This window comes from Phasianus colchicus, chromosome 35, assembly GCF_987193195.1.
Source record: "Phasianus colchicus chromosome 35, bPhaCol1.hap1.1, whole genome shotgun sequence".
In the NCBI taxonomy this organism is placed as follows: Eukaryota; Metazoa; Chordata; class Aves; order Galliformes; family Phasianidae; genus Phasianus; species Phasianus colchicus.
Window position 1 is genome coordinate 2645436 of NC_143470.1, and position 20775 is coordinate 2666210.

At 64.0% G+C, this 20775-nt stretch overlaps 1 protein-coding gene across 1 annotated transcript; it reads right to left on the reverse strand.

Annotated features, from left to right (window-relative positions):
• Positions 1 to 2170: 2170 nt before the first annotated feature.
• WDR46 (WD repeat domain 46) lies at positions 2171 to 20320 on the reverse strand. Its single transcript, XM_090129127.1, has 14 exons — positions 20059 to 20320; positions 19161 to 19273; positions 17098 to 17185; positions 15909 to 15970; positions 14835 to 14939; positions 12204 to 12354; positions 10528 to 10663; positions 9562 to 9661; positions 8355 to 8508; positions 6956 to 7103; positions 6766 to 6860; positions 4551 to 4646; positions 4348 to 4449; positions 2171 to 3103 (listed from the first exon to the last, which is right to left on the reverse strand). Exons 1-14 carry the CDS (start codon positions 20254 to 20256, stop codon positions 2930 to 2932), a joined length of 1722 nt encoding a protein of 573 aa, XP_089985253.1. The 5' UTR covers positions 20257 to 20320; the 3' UTR covers positions 2171 to 2929.
• Positions 20321 to 20775: the final 455 nt, after the last annotated feature.

Here is a 20775-nt window from a genome sequence, read left to right on the forward strand (position 1 = left end):
AGCTATGGGGCCCAGTGCAGTGCGTTGGGGTGAGTGCAATGCTATGGGGTCAGTGCTATAGGGTCAGAGCTATGGGGCCCAGTGCGGTGCATTGGGGTCAGTGCGGTGCTATGGGGTCGGTGCTGTGGGGTCGCTGCTATGGGGCCCAATGCGGTGCAATGAGAGCAGCGGTGACAGCGGAGCAACGGTGGTGACATCACAGCCGTGGTGACATCAGGGCAGTGACGGTGACATCGGAGCAGCGATGGTGACACCACATGGTGACATCAGGGCAGTGACGGTGACAGTGGAGCAACGGTGGCACTGCAGCATTGGTGACATTAACGGTGACACTGGGGGTGGTGACACATCGGGGCGGCGATGGTGACAACAGAGCAGTGATGGTGGCAGTGGTGACATCGGAGCAGCGACGGTGACAACGCAGCAATGGTGACATCGGGGCAGTGACGGTGACAACGGAGCAGCGGTGACACTGCAGCGCTGGTGACGGTGACATCGGGGCAGTGGGGGTGACATCACAGCCCTGGTGACATCGGAGCAACAATGGTGACAACGGAGCAACGGTGGTGACATCACAGCTGTGGTGACATCAGGGCAGTGACGGTGACATCGGAGCAGCGATGGTGACACCACATGGTGACATCAGGGCAGTGACGGTGACAGTGGAGCAACAGTGACACTGCAGCATTGGTGACATTAACGGTGACATTGGGGGTGGTGACAGCGGAGCAGCGGTGGTGACAGCGGGACAGTGGTGACATTGAAGGGGTGATGGTGACGACGGAGCAGCGGTGACAGTGACATCGGGGCAGTGGTGGCACTGCAGTGAAGTGACGGTGACACTGGGGCAGTGACGGTGACATCGAAGGAGTGACGGTGACATCACAGCAATGGTGACATCGGGGCGGTGATGGTGACATCGGAGCGACGGTGACACTGCAGCATTGGTGACGGTGACATCGGGGCAGTGGTGGCACCGCATGGTGACAATGGAGTAGCAACAGTGACAACGGAGCAGCGGTGACAATGACATCACAGCCGTGGTGACATCGGGGCAGTGACGGTGACATCACAGCCGTGGTGACATCTGAGTAGTGATGGTGACATCGGAGCGGTGACATCGGGGCAGTGATGGTGACAATGGAGCGACGGTGACACTGCAGCGTTGGTGACGTCACAGCCATGGTGACATCAGAGCGGTGACAATGGAGCAGCGACGGTGACATCACAGCCGTGGTGACACCGCGGTGACATCGCTGTCACCACCCTCCCCCTCCCCCCCCCCCCGGTGCATTGGGGACAAAGGGTGACGATGACAAAAGGACGGGCGCTGCGTTGTCCCCCAGCTGCCACCTCCTTGTCACCTCTGTCCCCAGGCGGTGGCAGCGAGGGAAGCAATAAAGAGGGGGGTGGTGACATCGGCGGTGACATCGGCGGTGGCACTTCGGTGGTGGTGACACATTGGGGTGGTGGCACTGGGGGTGGTGGCATGACGGTGACACATTGACGGTGACATCGGGGTGGTGACATCAGTGGTGACATCGGGGGTGACACTTCGAGGGGGGTCACGTTGGGGTGGGGACACAGTGATGGTGACACTGATGGTGACAGTAATGGTGACAATGGGGGTGACACTGGGGGTGACATATTGAGGGGGGTCACATTGGGGTGGTGACACATTGGGGGTGATGACACTGATGGTGACACCTTGATGGTGACACTGGGGTGGTGACACTGATGGTGACATTGGGGTGGTGACACATTGGGGTGGCGACACTGATAGTGACAGTAAAGGTGACACATTGGGGGGGTGACGCTGGGGGTGACAACAATGGTGACACATTAACGATGACACACTGATGGTGACATCGGGGTGGTGACACTGGGGGTGGTGACACATTGGGGGGGTCTCCAGCAGAGGACACAGCTGTGGTGGCACGATGGCTTTAATAGGACGGGGGGGGGGGGAGGGGACACAGGCATCATGTCCCCAAGGGTGTCCCCAAGGATGACCCCAAGGACCCCATGGCGATGTCCCCAAGACCTTGAGGACCCCACACAGGTGTCCCCAAAGGCCACGGTGGCATCCTGTCCCCACCAGGGCTGATCCCAAGACCCCATAGATGTGTCCCCAAAGGCCACAGCGGTGTCCCCAAGACCCCAAGGACCCCATAGAGGTGTCCCCAAGGTCCACGGTGGCATCCTGTCCCCACCAGGGCTGATCCCAAGACCCCAAAGAAGTGTCCCCAAGGACCCCATAGATGTGTCCCCAAGGCCCTGAAGGCCCCACACAGATGTCCCCAAGACCCCATAGAGATGTCCCCAAGGTCCATGGGGTGTCCCCAAGGGCCACAGTGTGACCCCAAGACCCCAAGGACCCCATAGAAGTGTCCCTGAAGTCCATGATGGTGTCCCCAAGGACCCCACAGCAATGTCCCCAAGGGCCACAGTCTGTCCCCAAGACCCCGAGGACCCCACAGAGGTGTCCCCAAGGTTCATGGCGGTGTCCCCAAGGACCCCATAGAAGTGTCCCCAAGGGCCACAGTGGGATCCTATCCCCACCAGGGCTGGCCCCAAGACCCCAAGGACCCCAAAGGGGGGGGGGAGCCCTATAGGGACATGGGGACCCTATAGGGACAATGGGGGGGATGGACCCTAAAGTCCCCAGCGGTGTCCCCAAGGCCCCGAAGACCCCATAGAGGTGTCCCCAAGGTTCATGGCGGTGTCCCCAGGGACCCCACAGAAGTGTCCCCACGGGCCACAGCAGTGTCCCCAAGACCCCATAGAGATGTCCCCAAGACCCCGAGGACCCCATAGAAGTGTCCCTAAAGTCCATGGCAGTGTCCCCAAGGACCCCATAGAGGTGTCCCCAAGGACCCCACAGAAGTGTCCCCAAGGTCCATGGCAATGTGTCCCCCACACCCTGTCCCTATTTCTTGAAGCGATCCAGCGCAGTCCGCGTCCCCATTGTCCCCTTTGTCCCCATTGTCCCTTTTGTCCCCGTTGTCCCCTTTGTCCCCGTTGTCCCCGTTGTCCCCTTTGTCCCCGCTGCGACGTCCCTCCTGCGCTGCTCCCGCTGCTCCACGCTGCGCTGGATGGCGGCCTGGGGGGGGCGAGGGGGACATTGAGGGACCCCATAGGGACAATGGGGGGGGGGACCCTATAGGGACATTGGGGACATTATAGGGACATGGGGACACTATAGGGATATTGGGGGGGGGGGAACCTATAAGGACAATGGGGGGGGGGACCCTATAGGGACATTGGGGACCCTAGAGGGACATGGGGACACTACAGGGACATGGGGACATTATAGGGACATCGTGGGGGGAACCCTATAGGGATATGGGGACACTATAGGGACACTGGGGGGGAGAACCCTAAAGGGATATGGGGACACTATAGGGACATGAGGGGGGGACCCTATAGGGACATTGGGGACATTATAGGGACATTGGGGGGGGGGACCCTATAGGGACATTGGGGACCCTACAGGGACATGGGGACACTATAGGGACACTGGGGGGGGAGAACCCTAAAGGGATATGGGGACACTATAGGGACATGAGGGGGGGACCCTATAGGGACATGGGGACCCCACAGGGACATTGTTGGGGGGGAACCCTACAGGGACATGGGGACACTATAGGGACATTGGGAGGGAGGGGGACACTATAGGGACGTGGGGACCCTATAGAGACACTGCAGGGGGAACCCTATAGGGCCGCTATGGGGACACAGTGGGAACCCTATGGGGACCCTATGGAGATGCTATGGGGACTCTATGGGGGCACAAAGGGGACCCTATGGGGAAGTTATGGGGTCACAAAGAGGACACAATAGGGACGCTATGGGGTCACAAAGGGGATGCAATAGGGATGCTATGGGGGCACAAAGGGGACGCAATAGGGACACTATGGGGGCACAAAGGGGACCCTAAGGAGATGCTATAGGGGCACAAACGGGACGCAGTAGAGATGCTATGGGGTCACAAAGGGGACGCAATAGGGATGCTATGGGGGCACAAAGGGGACACAATAGGGACACTATGGGGGCACAAAGGGGACCCCACAGGGCCGCTATGGGGACCCTATGGGGACCCTATGGGGATGCTATGGGGGCACAAAGGGGGCCCTAAGGAGATGCTATGGGGGCACAAAGGGGACGTAATAGAGATGCTATGGGGGCACAAACGGGACCCTATGGAGATGCTATGGGGATGCTATGGGGGCACAAAGGGGACCCTATGGGGGCACAAAGGGGATGCAATAGGGATGCTATGGGGGCACAAAGGGGACCCTATAGGGCCGCTATGGGGCCGCCATGGGGCGCCGTGGGGCCACGCACCCTGTGCTGCTGGTGGGCCACCTTCCTCTTGCGGTGCAGCGCCCCGCTGCCCTTCGCTTTGCGCCGCGGGCGGAACTTCCTCGGGGCATCGGGGTCAAAGCCCTGCGCGTTTTTTTTTTGGGGGGGGGGGAAGGAAGAGAAATGAGGGCGGGGGACCCCAAACAGCGACGGCGGCTCTATGGGGTGCCCCCCCCCCCCGTTACCAGGCGCTCGATTCGCTCGGCGCGTTTCTGCTCCAGCGTGGCTGCGTCCACCTGCTGCAGCTGCGCCGCCTCCACCGTCAGCAGGGCGGCGGGGATCTGGGGGGAGCAGTAAGGGGGGGCAACAAGGGGGGCAACAAGGGGGGCAACAAGGGGGGGTAAGGGGGGGCAGGGGCAACAAGGGGGGCAACAAGGGGGGGTAAGGGGGGGCAGGGGCAACAAGGGGGGCAACAAGGGGGGGCAGGGGCAATAAAGGGGGGGCAACAAGGGGGGGCAGGGGCAATAAAGGGGGGGCAACAAGGGGGGCAATAAGGGGGGGTAACAAGGGGGGCAACAAGGGGGGGTAACAAGGGGGGGTAACAAGGGGTAAGGGGGGGCAACAAGGGGGGGTAACAAGGGGGGGCAACAAGGGGGGCAACAAGGGGGGGTAACAAGGGGGGCAACAAGGGGGGGTAAGGGGGGCAACAAGGGGGGCAACAAGGGGGGCAACAAGGGGGGGTAAGGGGGGCAACAAGGGGGGCAACAAGGGGGGGTAAGGGGGGCAACAAGGGGGGCAACAAGGGGGGGTAAGGGGGGGGCAGGGGCAACAAGGGGGGGCAGGGGTATCAAGGGGGGGCAATAATGGGGGGCAGGGGCAATAAGGGGGGCAACAAGGGAGGGCAGGGGCAACAAGGGGGGGCAACAAGGGGGGGTAAGGGGGGGGCAGGGGCAACAAGGGGGGCCAGGGGTATCAAGGGGGGGCAATAATGGGGGGCAGGGGCAATAAGGGGGGGCAACAAGGGAGGGCAGGGGCAACAAGGGGGGGCAACAAGGGGGGGCAGGGACAATAAAGGGGGGCAACAAGGGGGGGCAGGGGCAACAAGGGGGGGCAGTAAGGGGGGGCAGGGGCAATAAGGGGGGGCAATAAGGGGGGGCAACAAGGGGGGGCAACAAGGGGGGGCAACAAGGGGGGGTAAGGGGGGGCAGGGGCAACAAGGGGGGGCAACAAGGGGGGGTAAGGGGGGTGATGGGGGGCAATAAGGGGGGGCAATAAAGGGGGGCAACAAGGGGGGGCAATAAGGGGGGTAAGGGGGGCCGATAAGGGGGGGCAATAAGGGGGGGGCAATAAGGGGGGGGCAATAAGGGGGGGTAAGGGGGGTGATGGGGGGCAATAAGGGGGGGCAATAAGGGGGGGTAAGGGGGTGGTAAGGGGGGGCAATAAGGAAGGGGTAAGGGGGGTGATGGGGGGGCAATAAGGGGGTGGTTGGGGGGGCAATAAGAGGGGGGACAATAAGGGGGGGGTAAGGGGGGGCAATAAGGGGGGGCGTAAGGGGGGGAGCCAATGGGGACAGGTGGGGACTGGTGGGTGCCCATGGGTGCCAATGGGGACAGATGGGAGCCAATGGGTGCCCGTGGGGACAGCTGGGTGCCGATGGGTGCCAATGGGACAGATGGGTGCCAATGGGTGCCAGTGGGGACAGGTGGGGACTGGTGGGTGCCCATGGGTGTCAATGGGGACAGATGGGTGCCAATGGGTGCCAGTGGGGACAGATGGGTGCCAATGGGGACAGATGAGGACTGCTGGGTGCCCATGGGTGCCACTGGGAACAAATGGGTGTCAGTGTGGACAGATGGGTGCCAATGGGGACAGATGACGGCTGGTGGGTGCCCATGGGTGCCAATGGGGACAGCTGGGTGCCGATGAGTGCCAGTGGGGACAGATGGATGCCAATGGGTGCCAATGGGGACAGGTGGGTGCCAATGGGGACAAATGGGTGCCAGTGGGAACAGATGGGTGTCAGTGGGGGGCAGATGAGGACTGCTGAGCACCCACGGGTGCCAATGGGGACAGATGGGTGCCAGTGGGAACAGATGGGTGCCAATGGGGACAGGTGGGTGTCAATGGGGACAAATGGGTGCCAATGGGAACAAATGGGTGTCAGTGGGAACAGATGGGTGTCAGTGGGGACAGATGACGACTGGTGGGTGCCGATGGGCGCCAATGGGGACAGATGGGTGCCAATGGGTGCCAGTGGGAACAGATGGGTGCCAATGGGGACAGATGAGGACTGCTGGGCGCCCATGGGTGCCAATGGGGACAGGTGGATGCCAATGGGTGCCCATAGGGACTGGTGGGTGCCCATGGGCGCCAATGGGAAAACAGCTGGGTGCCCATGGGCGCCAATGGGGACAGCTGGGTGCCGATGGGTGCCCACGTGCACCCATGGGTGCCGCTCACCTTCTCCAGCAGCGCCTTCACCTCCCACTCCTGGCGCTGCTTGCGGCTGCGGTACGGGTTGGCCTCCAGGGCATCGAAGTTGGGTTCGCCCGCCCCTGCGGGGACCAAAGGGGACGACACGTGAGGGGGGCACCCATGGGTGCCGTGAGGGGGGGGAGGGGGGCAGCACCCAAGGGTGCCGAGGCGTTACCCGGAACCAGCAGGCTGGAGAAGCCGCCGCCGTGCCCCACGCCCAGGACGTCCTCGAAGGGGCAGAAGCGGAGGCTGCGGGGGGGGTGCGACAGGCGGTGGCACAGGAACGGCTTGGGGGGCACGGAGCCGCAGGGGGGGGGGAACACCTGGGGGGGGGCAAGGGGGGGGCGGTGAGGGGGGGTGGGGGGGGTGGGGGGGCAACGGGGGGGATGTAAAGGGGGGGGGTGGGGGGGCAATTTGGGGGATGTAAGGGGGGGCACGGAGCCACAGGGGGGGGGGAACACCTGGGGGGGGGCAAGGGGGGGGCGGTGAGGGGGGGTGGGGGGGGGTGGGGGGGATGTAAAGAGGGGAGAGTTGGGGGTGGGGGGCAATGGGGGGGATGTAAGGGGGGGCATGGAGCTGCAGGGGGGGGGGAACATCTGGGGGGGGCAGAGGGGGGCGGTGAGGGGGGGTGGGGGGGCAATGGGGGGGATGTAAAGAGGGGAGAGTTGAGGGTGGGGGGCAATGGGGGGGCAGTGGGGGGCAATTGGGGGGATGTAAGGGGGGGAAAGGAGCCACAGGGGGGGGGGAACACCTGGGGGGGGGCAGAGGGGGGCGGTGAGGGGGGGTGGGGGGGCAATGGGGGGGATGTAAAGGGGGGAGAGTTGGGGGTGGGGGGCAATTGGGGGGCAGTGGGGGGCAATTTGGGAGATGTAAGGGGGGGCAGGGAGCCACGAGGGGGGGGAACACCTGGGGGGGGCATGGGGGGGATGTAAAAGGGGGGGGGGTGGGGGGCAATGGGGGGGATGTAAGGGGGGGAAAGGAGTCGCAGGGGGGGGGAACACCTGGGGGGGGCGGGGGCAGGATGTAAAAGGGGGGGGTGGGGGGCAATGGGGGGGATGTAAAGGGGGGAGAGTTGGGGGTGGGGGGCAATGGGGGGGCAGTGGGGGGCAATTGGGGGGATGTAAGGGGGGGCACGGAGCCGGCAGGGGGGGGGAGACACCTTGGGGGGGGCAATGGGGGGCTGAGGGGGGATGTGAGGGGGGGGACAGTGGGGGGGACGTAAGGGGGGGCAATAGGGGGTACTGGGGGGCACAGGGGGGATATAAGGGGGGTGCAGTGGAGGGTGGGGGGGGGCAATGGTGGGTGGGGGGGGACATCTGTCGGGGGGGGCAATGGGGGGCACTGGGGGACACGGGGGGGGGGGATATAAGAGGGGGGGGGACACCTGGGTGGGCAATAGAGGGTAATGGGGGGCACTGGGGGGGGATGAAAGGGGGGCTCAACGGGGGGATATAAGGGGTGACAACGGGATGGGGGGGAGGACGATGGGACCTGGGGGGGGGGGAGGGTGACAATACAATGGAATGGGGGGGGGGGTCCCGGGGGGGGGGTGGGATTGAGGGGGGGGGTCCCACCTGCACCACGTCCCCGCAGGTGAAGGCCAGCAGCCCCCGCTGGCTGTAGCACAGGTTGGCGCCCCCCAGCGGCAGCGCCAGGCCCTGCAGCTTCCCGTAGCTGCGCAGATCCCAGAGCTGCAGCCGCCGGTCCAGCCCCACCGTCGCCATGTAACTACAAAACCGGGGGGGGGGAGCTACATCAGGTGACCCCCCCCCGCGGTGGGAAGGGCTGCCCCCACCCATAAACCACCCCCCCGAAAACCCCTCCCCATATAAACCCCCCCCTAAGACCCCCTCTATATACCCCCCCCCATTACCCACCTATACATCCTTCCCTATAGAAACCCCCCCGTAAACCCCCCCCCAAATCACCCCCCCCAATACAAGCCCCCAAATGCCCCCCCTCCCATACGACCCCCCCATACGACCCCCCCTCAAATTACCCCCCATATAACCCCCCCCAAATAAGCCCCCATTTAACCCCCCCAAATCACTTCTCCGTATCAACCCCCCCATACAGCCCCCCCCCCAAATCAACCGCCATATAACCCCCCCATACAACCCCCCCCAAATCACCCCCCATAAGTCCCCCCCAAATAAGCCCCTATTTAATCTCCCCCCAAATCCCCCCCCCCATTTAAGCCCCCCCCCAAACCAACCCCCATATAAATCCCCCATACAACCCCCCCCAAATCACCCCCAAATGACCCCCCCTCCCATACGACCCCCCCATTTGTCACCCCCAAATCAACCCCCCATTTAAGCCCCCCCTTAAGCCCCCCCCCAAACCAACCCCCATATAAATCCCCCCATACAACCCCCCCCAAATCACCCCCCATATAAGTCCCCCCCAAATAAGCCCCTATTTAATCTCCCCCCAAATCCCCCCCCCATTTAAGCCCCCCCCCAAACCAACCCCCATATAAATCCCCCATACAACCCCCCATACAACCTCCCCCCCAAATCACTCCCCATATAACCCCCCCCCAAATCCCCCCCCATACAAGACCCCCCCCCCATACGACCCCCCCATTGGACACCCCCAAATCCCCCCCCCCCATTTAAGCCCCCCCAAACCAACCCCCATACAAATCCCCCCATATAAATCCCCCCATACAACCTCCCCCCCCAAATCACTCCCCATATAACCCCCCCCATACGACCCCCCCCCCCAAATGACCCCCCACCCCACACGCCCCCCCCCAATTATCCCCCCCCCACTGACGTCCCGCTGCAGTCGATGCCGATGTCCCTGACGGCCCCATGGTGGCACAGCAGCCGCACGGCGGGGCTGGGGGAGTTGGGGGTCCACAGCGTCACCGTGCCTGGGGGGGGGGGTTAATTTGGGGGGGGGTTAATTTGGGGGGGGGGTTAATTTGGGGGGGGGGTCATCATTATTTGTAGGGGGGGGGGTCCTCCGTATCCTCCATATTCGGGGTGAGGGAGGAGGGTCCCTGGGATTTGGGGGGGGTCTGTCATTTGGGGGGGGGGTCCTCCATATTTGGGGGGGGGGGGTTGGGGGTGGTCCCTGGGATTTGGGGGGGGGGTCCTCATTATCTGGGGGGGGGCCTCCATATCCTCCATATTTGGGGTTGGGGAGGGGGGGTCTCTGGGATTAGAGGGGGAGTCCTCCATATTTGGGGGGCGGATTTGGGGGTGGTCCTTGGGATTTGGGGGGGTTTGTCATTTGGGGGGGGGTCCTCCATATTTGGGGGGGTTTTGGGGGAGGTCCCTGGGATTTGGGGGGGGTCCTTCGTATCCTCCATATTTGGGGTGGGTCCCTGGGATTTGGGGGGGGTCTGTCATTTGGGGGGGGGGGTCTTCATTATTTGGGGGAATCCCCATAACTTGTGGGGGGGGTCCCCATGATTTGGAGGGGGGTCCCCATGATTGGGGGGGGACCTTTAGCTTGGGGGGGTTCCCCATGACTGGGGGGGTTCCCATGATTTGGGGGGGGGTCCCATAGCTTGGAGGATCTCCATGACCTGGGAGGGGGGGGTTCCCCATGACTTCGGGGGGGGGGTCTCTATGATTTGGGGGGGGTCTCTATGATTTGGGTGGGGTGTCTATGATTTGAGGGGGGTCTCTATGATTTGGGGGGGGTCTCTATGATTTGGGGGGGGTGTCTATGATTTGGGTGGGGTCTCAATGATTTGGGGGGGGTCTCTATGATTTGGGGGGGGTCCCTCACCGTTGCTGTGCCCCAGATGCACGACGCCGCTGGCCGGGTTCTGCGCCATGGCGGCTGGGCGCCCCCCCCTGGTGCAAAACGCTGCCACCTCCGCCCCCACCGAAACGTCCAGGAACTGCAGGAACCCCGCTGCGTTCTGCAAGGGGGGCGGGGGCACCCATTGGCACCCATGGGCTCCTACGGGCTCCTATGGGCTCCCACTGTCTCCCATTGGCACCCAGCTGTCCCCATCCGTCCCCATTGGCAGCCATGGGCACCCACTGGCACCCAGCTGTCCCCAGTGTCTCCCATGGGCACCCAGCTGTCCCCATCTGTCCCCATTGGCACCCACTGTCTCCCATTGGCACCCATGGGCACCCAGCCGTCCCCACCTGTCCCCATTGGCACCCACGGGCACCCATTGGCACTCAGCGGTCCCCATCTGCCCCCATTGGCACCCATTGGCACCCATGTGTACCCATTGGCAGCCATGGACTCCCATGGGCACCCAGTGGCACCCAGCTGTCCCCATCTGTCCCCATTGGCACCCATGGGCACCCACTGTCTCCCATTGGCACCCAGCTGTCCCCATTGGTACCCATGGGCACCCATCTGTCCCCACCTGTCCCCATTGACAGCCGTGGACTCCCATGGGCACCCAGTGGCACCCAGCTGTCTCCATCTGTCCCTATTGGCACCCATGGGCACCCATTGGCACCCAGGTGTCCCCATTGGCAGCCATGGACTCCCATGGGCACCCAGTGGAACCCAGCTGTCCCCATCTGTCCCCAGTAGCACCCATGGGCACCCAGTGGATCCCAGCTGCCCCCATCTGTCCCCAGTAGCACCCAGTGGCACCCAGCTGTCCCCATCTGTCCCCATTGGCACCTATGGACTGCCATGGGCACCCAGTGGCACCCAGCTGTCCCCATTGGCACCCATTGGCTCCCATTGTCTCCCATGGGCACCCATTGTCCCCACAGGCACCCCCTGTCTCCCTTTGGAACCTATGGGCAACTACTGGCACCCATTGGCACCCATAGTCACCCAGTGGCTCCCATGGGCACCCAGTGCCTCCCATTGGCACCCATTATCTCCCATTGGCACCCATAGTCACCCATTGGCACCCATTGGCCCCCATTGGCTCCCACCCATCCCCACTGGCACCCACTATCCCCCCCCCCCCGTTGCCCCCCCTCACAGCAGCACCCAGCATCAGGCGGTGCTGCAGGAACTGCATCCTCAGCACTGCCCCATATTGCCCCCATATTGCCCCGTATTGACCCCCATATTGCCCCCCCCCCCCCCCATATCATTGCTGCCCCCCCCAGTTGCCCCCCCCTCACAGCAGCACCCAGCATCAGGTGATGCTGCAGGAACTGCATCCTCAGCACTGCCCCATATTGCCCCCCTATTGCCCCATATTACCCCATATTGCCCCCCATATTACCCCATATTGCCCCCCCATATTATTGCCCCCCCCCGTGCCCCCCCCTCACTGCGGCGGCCAGCAGCCAGTGGTGCTGCAGGAACTGCATCCTCAGCACTGCCCCATATTGCCCCCCTATTGCCCCATATTGCCCCCCATATTACCCCACATTGCCCCCCCCCCATATTATTGCCCCCCCCCCATATTGCCCCCCCATATTGGCCCCCCCCCCATATTATTGCCCCCCCCCCAGTTACCCCCCCCTCACCGCGGCGGCCAGCAGCCAGTGGTGCTGCAGGAACTGCATCCTCAGCACCTCCTTGAAGGCCTTCATGCAGTTGAGCTCCAGGCCGGCGCCGTCGTACACAAACAGCCAGCGGCGCTGCGCCACCGCCAGCAGCGCCTCCGTGTGCAGGAACCTGCGGGCACGCGCGCGTGCAACGGCTGTCAGGGTGTCATCGTGCGGGTGGGGGGCGCCGACACGCGTGAGAGCAGCAACGTGCGTGTGCGGGGCAGCAACACGCCTGTGCTGGGCACTGACACGTGTGAGAGCACAAATGTGTGTGTGTGGGGCAGCAACACGCGTGTGCTGGGCACCGACATGTGTGAGAGCACAAATGTGTGTGTGCGGGGCAGCAACACGCGTGTGCTGGGCACTGACACGTGTGAGAGCACAAATGTGTGTGTGCGGGGCAGCAACACGCGTGTGCTGGGCACCGACATGTGTGAGAGCACAAATGTGTGTGTGCGGGGCAGCAACACGCGTGTGAAAGCAGCAACATGCGTGTGCGGGGCAGCAACACGCATGTGCAGGGCACCGACATGTGTGAAAGCAGCAACATGTGTGTGCGGGGCAGCAACACGCGTGTGCAGGGCACCGACACGTGTGAGAGCAGCAACATGCGTGTGCGGGGCAGCAACACGCGTGTGCTGGGCACTGACACGTGTGAGAGCACAAACGTGTGTGTGTGGGGCAGCAACACGCGTGTGCTGGGCACCGACACGTGTGAGAGCACAAATGTGCGTGTGAGAGCAGCAACATGCGTGTGCGGGGCAGCAACACGCGTGTGCTGGGCACTGACACGTGTGAGAGCACCAACATGTGTGTGTGGGGCAGCAACACGCGTGTGCTGGGCACCGACACGTGTGAGAGCACAAACGTGTGTGTGTGGGGCAGCAACACGCGTGTGCTGGGCACTGACACGTGTGAGAGCAGCAACGTGCGTGTGTGGGGCAGCAACATGCGTGTGAAAGCACCAACACACATGTGCAGGGCACCGACACGTGTGTGTGGGGCAGCAACATGTGCGTGGGGCACCAACATGTGTGTGCGGGGCACTGACACGTGTGTGCGTGGGGCAGCAACGTGTGTGCGGGGCACCGACACGTGTGTGTGGGGCACCGACACGTGTGCGTGGGGCAGCAACATGTGTGCAGGGCACCGACACGTGTGAGAGCAGCAACATGCGTGTGAGAGCACCAACATGTGTGTAAGAGCACCAATGTGTGTGTGCGGGGCAGTAACGTGTGTGAGAGCACCGACACGTGTGTGCAGGGCACCGACACATGTGTGAGAGCACCGACACGTGTCACAGCTGTGTGCAGCCACCTGTGAGCACACGCGTGTGGAATGGGAACGTGGATGTGCGAGGCACCAACACCTGTGTGCACCACCAACGTGTATCTGTGGGTCCCTATGGGTCCCCATGGGTCTCTATGGGTCCCCATGGGTCTCTATGGGGTCTCCATGAGTCTCTATGGGTTCCTATAGGTCCCTATGGGTCTCTATGGGGTCACTATGGGTCGCTATGGGGTCTCTGTGGGTCTCTATGCGTTCCTATAGGTCCCTATGGGTCTCTATGGATCTCTATAGGTCCCTATGGGCCTCTATGGGGTCGCTATGGGTCTCTATGGGTTCCTATAGGTCCCTATGGGTCCCTATGGATCTCCATGGGTCCCTACAGATCTCTATGCGGTCCCTATGGGTCTCTAAGGGTCCCTTTGATTCTCTATGGGTCCCTATGAGTTCCTATGGGGTCTCTACAGGTCCCTATGGGTCTCTATGGGGTCTCTATGGGTCTCTATGGATCTCTATGGGTCCCTATAGATCTCTATGTGGTTCCTATGGGTCCCTACGGGTCCCTTAGGTTCTCTATGGGTCCCTATGAGTTCCTATGGGGTCTCTACAGGTCCCTATGGGTCTCTATGGCACCCTATGGGTCTCTATGGGGTCGCTATGGGTCCCTATGGATCTCTATGCGGTCCCTATGGATCTCTATGTGGTTCCTATGGGTCTCTAAGGGTCCCTTTGGTTCTCTATGGGTCCCTATGAGTTCCTATGGGGTCTCTACAGGTCCCTATGGGTCTCTATGGCACCCTATGGGTCTCTATGGGGTCGCTATGGGTCCCTATGGATCTCTATGCGGTCCCTATGGATCTCTATGTGGTTCCTATGGGTCCCTACGGGTCCCTTTGGTTCTCTATGGGTCCCTATGAGTTCCTATGGGGTCTCTACAGGTCCCTATGGGTCTCTATGGCACCCTATGGGTCGCTATGCGTCCCTATGGGTCGCTATATGGCTCTGTACGTCCCTATGGGTCCCTATAAACCCCTATAGTTTCTATGGGTCCCTATGGGTCCCTATGGACACCCCACTGTCTGCACACCCACAGAATTCTGTGCCCCCCCACCCGCTTTGCACACCTGTTACACACCCACTGCACACTCACGGTGCCCCCCACCCCCATTGCACACCTATTGCACACTCACAGCGCCCCCCACCCCATTGCACGCCTATTGCACACTCACAGTGCCCCCCACCCCATTGCAAGCCCTTTGCACGCTCGCAGTGCCCCCCGCCCCCGTCGCACGCCCCTTGCACGCCCGTTTGCACACTCACACGGCGTCGTGCACGGTCTCCATGACGTTGAACTCGCACTGCAGCGCCTTCGTCTGCCAATCCAAGGCTGCCACGTGGCCACGCCGCCCCCCCAGCAGCAAATGGCTGCAAATTTGGGGGGGGGGAAAGGCTGTGAGGGGGGGGGAACAAAGCAGGGATGGGGGGGGGGGGGCAAAGGGGCTGGGGAGGATGGGGGGGGCTGTGAGGGGGGCAAGGGGGGATAGAATGGGGATGGGGGGGACAGGGAGGGGATGGGGGGGCCATAATGGGGGGGGGGGGCAAAAGGGGGTACAGGGGATGGGGGGAGAGAAGGGGGGGCACAATGTGGGGGGGGACATAATGGGGGGGGCATTGAGGGGGGGGACGGTGAGAGGAGGGGCTGGGGGGGCACATGGGGGATGGGGGGAAAAAGGGGATGGGGGGCACTGGGGGGGGTTGGGGGAAGATAGAGGGGATGGGGGGGGACAAGGAGGGGATGTGGGGGCGGGGGGGGCACAATGTGGGGGGGGGCAAAAGGGGGTAAAGGGGATGGGGGGAGAGAAGGGGGGGCAGTGAGGGGGGGGCTGGGGGGGCACATGGGGGTTGGGGGCATAAAGGGGATGGGGGGGCACTGGGGGGGGGTTGGGGGACGATAGAAGGGATGGGGGTAAGGGGGGGGCACAAGGAGGGGGGGGGCATAGGGGGGCAAATGGGATGGGGGGAGCAATGGGGGGGGGCAGAGGATGGGGGGGACACAGGGGATGGGGGAGCGGGGGGGCTGTGGGGGGGGCACATGGGGGGGGTGGGGGGGAGAAAGGGGATGGGGGGGCATGGGGGGGCAAAGAGGATGGGGGGGCATTGAGTGGGGGGGTGGGGGAAGATAGAGGGGATGGGGGGGCTGTGGGGGGGGCACATGGGGGGGTGGGGGGGAGCAAAGGGGATGGGGGGACATTGAGGGGGGGGGACTGGGGTGCGCAAAGGGGCTGGGGGGGGCAACGAGGGGGGGGTGGGGGGTGAGGGGATGTTTGGGGGGTGGGGGGGTTATTTTGGGGAGGTGGTATTTGGGGGGGGGGACATTTGGGGGGGGTCTCTCACCGGCCGGTCCGGCTGTAGTCCAGGCAGTACGGCCCAAACTGCTCCAAGTGCAGCTCAAAGTGCTGCGGGACGGCGGGGCACCCATCACCACGGCACCCAGCGGCACCCAGCGGCACCCAGTGACATCCAGGGGCACCCAGTGACACCCAATGGCACCCAGTGACATCCAGCGGCACCCAGCGGCACCCAATGGCACCCAGTGACATCCAGCGGCACCCAGCGGCACCCAGGGGCATCCAGTGACACCCAATGGCACCCAGGGACACCCAGGGGCCCCCAGTGGCACCCAAGGGCACCCAATGACACTCAGGAGCACCCAGAGGCACCCAGTCATATCCAATGGCACCCAGTGACACCCAATGGCACCCAGAGACACCCAGTGGCACCCAGGGACACCCAGCGACACCCAATGGCACCCAGGGGCACCCAGTGACAACCAATGGCACCCAGGGATACCCATGGCACCCAGGGGCACCTCAATGTCCCCCATTCCACGTGTCCCCCATTGTCCCCTACTGTCACCTATGGGCACCCATTGTCCCCCATTGTCCCCCATTGTCCCTCACTGTCACCTAGGGGCACCCACTGTCCCCCACTGTCCCCCACTGTCCCCCACTGTCACCTATGGGCACCCATTGCCCCCACTGCCCCCCACTGTCACCTATAGCACCCATTGTCCCCACTGTCACCTATGGGCACCCATTGTCCCCCACTGTCATCTATGGCACCCATTGTCCCCGATCATCACCCACTGTCCCCCATTGCCCCCCACTGTCACCTAAGGGCACCCATTGTCCCCCACTGTCCCCCACTGCTCCCCACTGTCACCTATAGCACCCATTGTCCCCGCTGTCACCTATGGGCACCCATTGCCCCCACTGCCCCCCACTGTCACCTATGGGCACCCATTGTCCCCCACTGTCCCCTATGGGCACCCATTGTCCCCCACTGTCACCTATGGGCACCCATTGCCCCCACTGCCCCCCACTGTCACCTATGGGCACCCATTGTCCCCCACTGTCCCCTATGGGCACCCATTGTCCCCCACTGTCACCTATGGGCACCCATTGTCCCCGCTGTCACCTATGGGCACCCATTGCCCCCACTGCCCCCCACTGTCACCTATAGCACCCATTGTCCCCCACTGTCCCCTATGGGCCCCCATTGTCACCCACTGTCACCCCCCCACCTTGGCAGCGCTGGCGATGTCGGCCGCCTGGGCGATGTCCCTTTGGGTGACGCTGCACGTGTCCTCGCCTGGGTCCGCCTCCAGGAAACTGGGGGGGCACCGGGGGGGGGGTCACGTTGGGGGGGGTCACGTGGGGGGGGGGGGTCATGCAATGGGGGTCATGGGGTGGGGGGTGACACATGGGGGAGCCACGTGGAGGGTGGGGGGGGGGGGGTCACACAATGGGGGTCACGGGGTGGGGGGTCATGGGGGGGGGTGACACATGGGGGGGGTCATACAATGGGGGTCACGGGGTGGGGGGTCATGGGGGGGGGGTGACACATGGGGGGGGAAGGGGGGATAACGTATGGGGGGGGTCGGGGGGGTCATACAGTGGGGGTCATGGGGGGGGTCACATGGGGGGGTCGTGCAATGGGGGTCATGGGGTGGGGGGGTGACACATGGAGGAGCCACGTGGGGGGGGCGGGGGGGTCATACCATGGGTGTCATGGGGTGGGGGGTCATGGGGGGGGGTTGTGTAATGGGGGTCATGGGGGGGGTAACGTATGGGGGGGGTCGGGGGGGTCACATCGGGGGGGGGTCACAGGGGGGGTCGTGCAATGGGGGTCACGGGGTGGGGGGGTGACACATGGGAGAGCCACATGGGGGGGGGTCACACAACGGAGGTCACAGGGTGGGGGGTCATGGGGGGGGTCACATGGGGGGGGCACACAATGGGGGGGCCATGTGGGGGGGGTGACGTATGGGGGGGGCGGGGGGGTTATACAATGGGGGTCACGGGGGGGGGTCACATCAGGGGGGGCACACGATCGGGGGGTGACACATGGGGGGGGTGATGTATGGGGGGGGTCAGGGGGGTCATACAATGGGGGTCACGGGGGGGGTGACACACGGGGGGGCCATGTCAGGGAGGGGTGACACGTGGGGGGGGTCACACAACGGGGGGGTGATGGGGGAGTCGCACGATGGGGGGGGGTCGTGGGGGGGTCATATGATGGGGTCACACAATGGGGGGGGGTCTCACAATGAGGGGGGGTCATAGTGGAAGGATCACAATGGGGGGGGTCTCACAATGGGGGGGGTCTCACAATGGGGAATCATACAATTGGGGGGGTCTCATAGTGGGAGGATCACAATGGGGACGGTCTCACAATGGGGGGGGGTCTCACAATAGGGGGGGGTCTCACAATGGGGGGGGGTCTCACAATAGGGGGGGTCTCGCAATAGGGGGGGTCTCGCAATGGGGGGGGTCTCGCAATGGGGGGGGTCTCGCAACGGGGGGGGCACACAATAGGGGGGGTGGTCTCAGAATGAAGAGGGGATCACACAATCGGGGGGTCACACAATAGGGGGGGTCTCACAACGGGGGGGGGTCACACAATAGGGGGGATCTCACAATGGGGGGGGCACGCAATGATGGGGAAAGTCTCACAATGGGGGGGGTCTCACAATAGGGGGGGGCCACTCTCACAATGAGGGGGTCACATAAAGGGGGGGGTCTCCCAATGGGGGGTCACACAACGGGGGGGGGGGTCTCACATTTGGGGGGTCTCGCAATGGGGGGGGGCCACACAATCGGGCGGTCACACAATAGGGGAGGGTCACATTAAGGGTGGGCTGTCACAATGGAGGGGGGGGGTCTCCCAATGAAGAGGGGATCACACAATTGGGGGTCACATAAAGGGGGGGTGTCACACAATAGGGGGGGTCTCCCAATGGGGGGGGTGGTCACACAATGGGGGGGGTCCACACAACGGGAGAGGTCTCCCAATGGAGGCAGGTCTCCCAATGGGGGGGGTCACACAATGGGGGGGGGGGGTGTCTCCCCAATGGGGGGGGGTCTCCCAATGGGGGGATGTCACAATAGAGGAGGGGTCCCACAATGGGGGGGGGGTCTCACTATGGGGGGGAGGTCACACAATGCGGGGGGTCACAATGGGGAGTCTCACAATAGGGAGGTCACACAATGGGGGGGGGGGTCACACAATGGGGGGGGGGGTCTCCCAACGTGGGGGGGGTCACACAATGGGGGGGGGTCGCACAATGGGGGGGGTCTCACCCACCCCGGCTGCTCCGCCATCAGCAGCTCCATCCTGGCCGCCCGCTGCGCCGCCGCCTCCGCGCCGCCCCCCGCCCTCCTCAGCTGCGCCCGCAGGCGCTGGGTGCGGGCGGGGGGCTGGGGGGGTCGTGGGAGGGGGTTATGATGGGGTGGGGGGGGGACACATCGCTAAGTGCCCCCCAGCTGGACCTCCAGCCCCCCCCTTTTCTCCCCACTCCCACCCAGGACCACCGCAATCCCTCCCCAGATCCCCCCCCCCACTTGGACCCCCCAGGTCCCCAAATCTGCCCCTGGAGCCCCCCAGGAACCCCCCCCCCCCCCAGGACCTCCAACCACCCCCCTTCTCACCCCCCCAGGACCCCCAAACTCCCCCCCCAGGACCCCCCCCAGCCCCGCCCAATGACTCCCCCCCACCTGGACCCCCCAATCACCCCCAAGACCCCCCCCCCCCCCCAGGACCCCCCAATCCCTCCCAGGACCCCCCAGTCCCCCCCATAACACCCAAATCCCCCCCCATGACCCCCCACGATCCCCAAATCCCCCCCCAGGACCCCCAAGTTCCTCCCCCCATGATCCCCAAATTCCCCCCAGGACCCCCAAATCCCCCCCCAGGACCTCCAAATTCCCCTCAGGACCCCCCTATCCCCACCCTAAAAACCCCAATCCCCCCTAGGACCCCCCAAATCCCCCCCCAGGCCCCCCCGGCACTCCCAAATTCCCGTTAGGACCCCCCTGGGACCCCCCAACCGCCCCCCCGGATCCCCAAATCCCCCCCATGACCCCCAAATTCCCCTCAGAACACCCCTAGGACCCCCAACCCCCCCCATGACTCCCAAACCCCCCCCACGACCCCCAAATCCCCCCCCGGCCCCCCCCAAAGCCCCCAAATTCCCCCTCCTCACCTCCTTCCCGTCGGCTCCCCGGAGGAATCTCTTCACCCGCGGCCTCGGGACGGGCGCAGCCCCCGGGAAAGGATCCCTGCGCCCCGCCCGGCCCTTTTCCCGGCCCCCCCCCGGCTCCGCTCCCCCCGCTTCGCTTCCATTCCCGGTTCTCCGTTTCCGCGGAGGACCCACGGGGAGCCCCGCACGGCGCGCCGCCATCGCCACGTGCTTCCTCGTCCCGCCCCTTCCGGCGCGCCGCGTGACGTAGACCAATCAGAAAGAGGGAGGGACGAAGCGCGGCCCAATCGGGAGGGGGGTGAATGAAGGTGGCGCCGCCATATTGGATGAGGGCAGGGAAAGACGAGAGCGGGCGTTGCCATATTTGTTGAGGGCGGAAAAAGGGAAGAGCGAGCGCCGCCATATTGGTTAAGGGCGGAAAAAGGGAAGAGCAGGCGTCTCCATATTGGTTGAGGGCGCTACGATAACAGAGCGGGCGCCGCCATACTGGGTGAGGACAACGAGCCCCACTTACGGGGCGGTGACCCCCACTTATGGGGCGGCGACTCCACTTATGGGGCAATATCCCCCCACTTATGGGGCAGTGACCCCCACTTAAAGAGTGGTAACCCCACTTACGGGGCAATATCACCCATTATGGGGCGGTGATACCCACTTATGGGGCGGTGATACCCACTTATGGGGCAGCGACCCCCACTTATGGGGCAGCGACCCCCACTT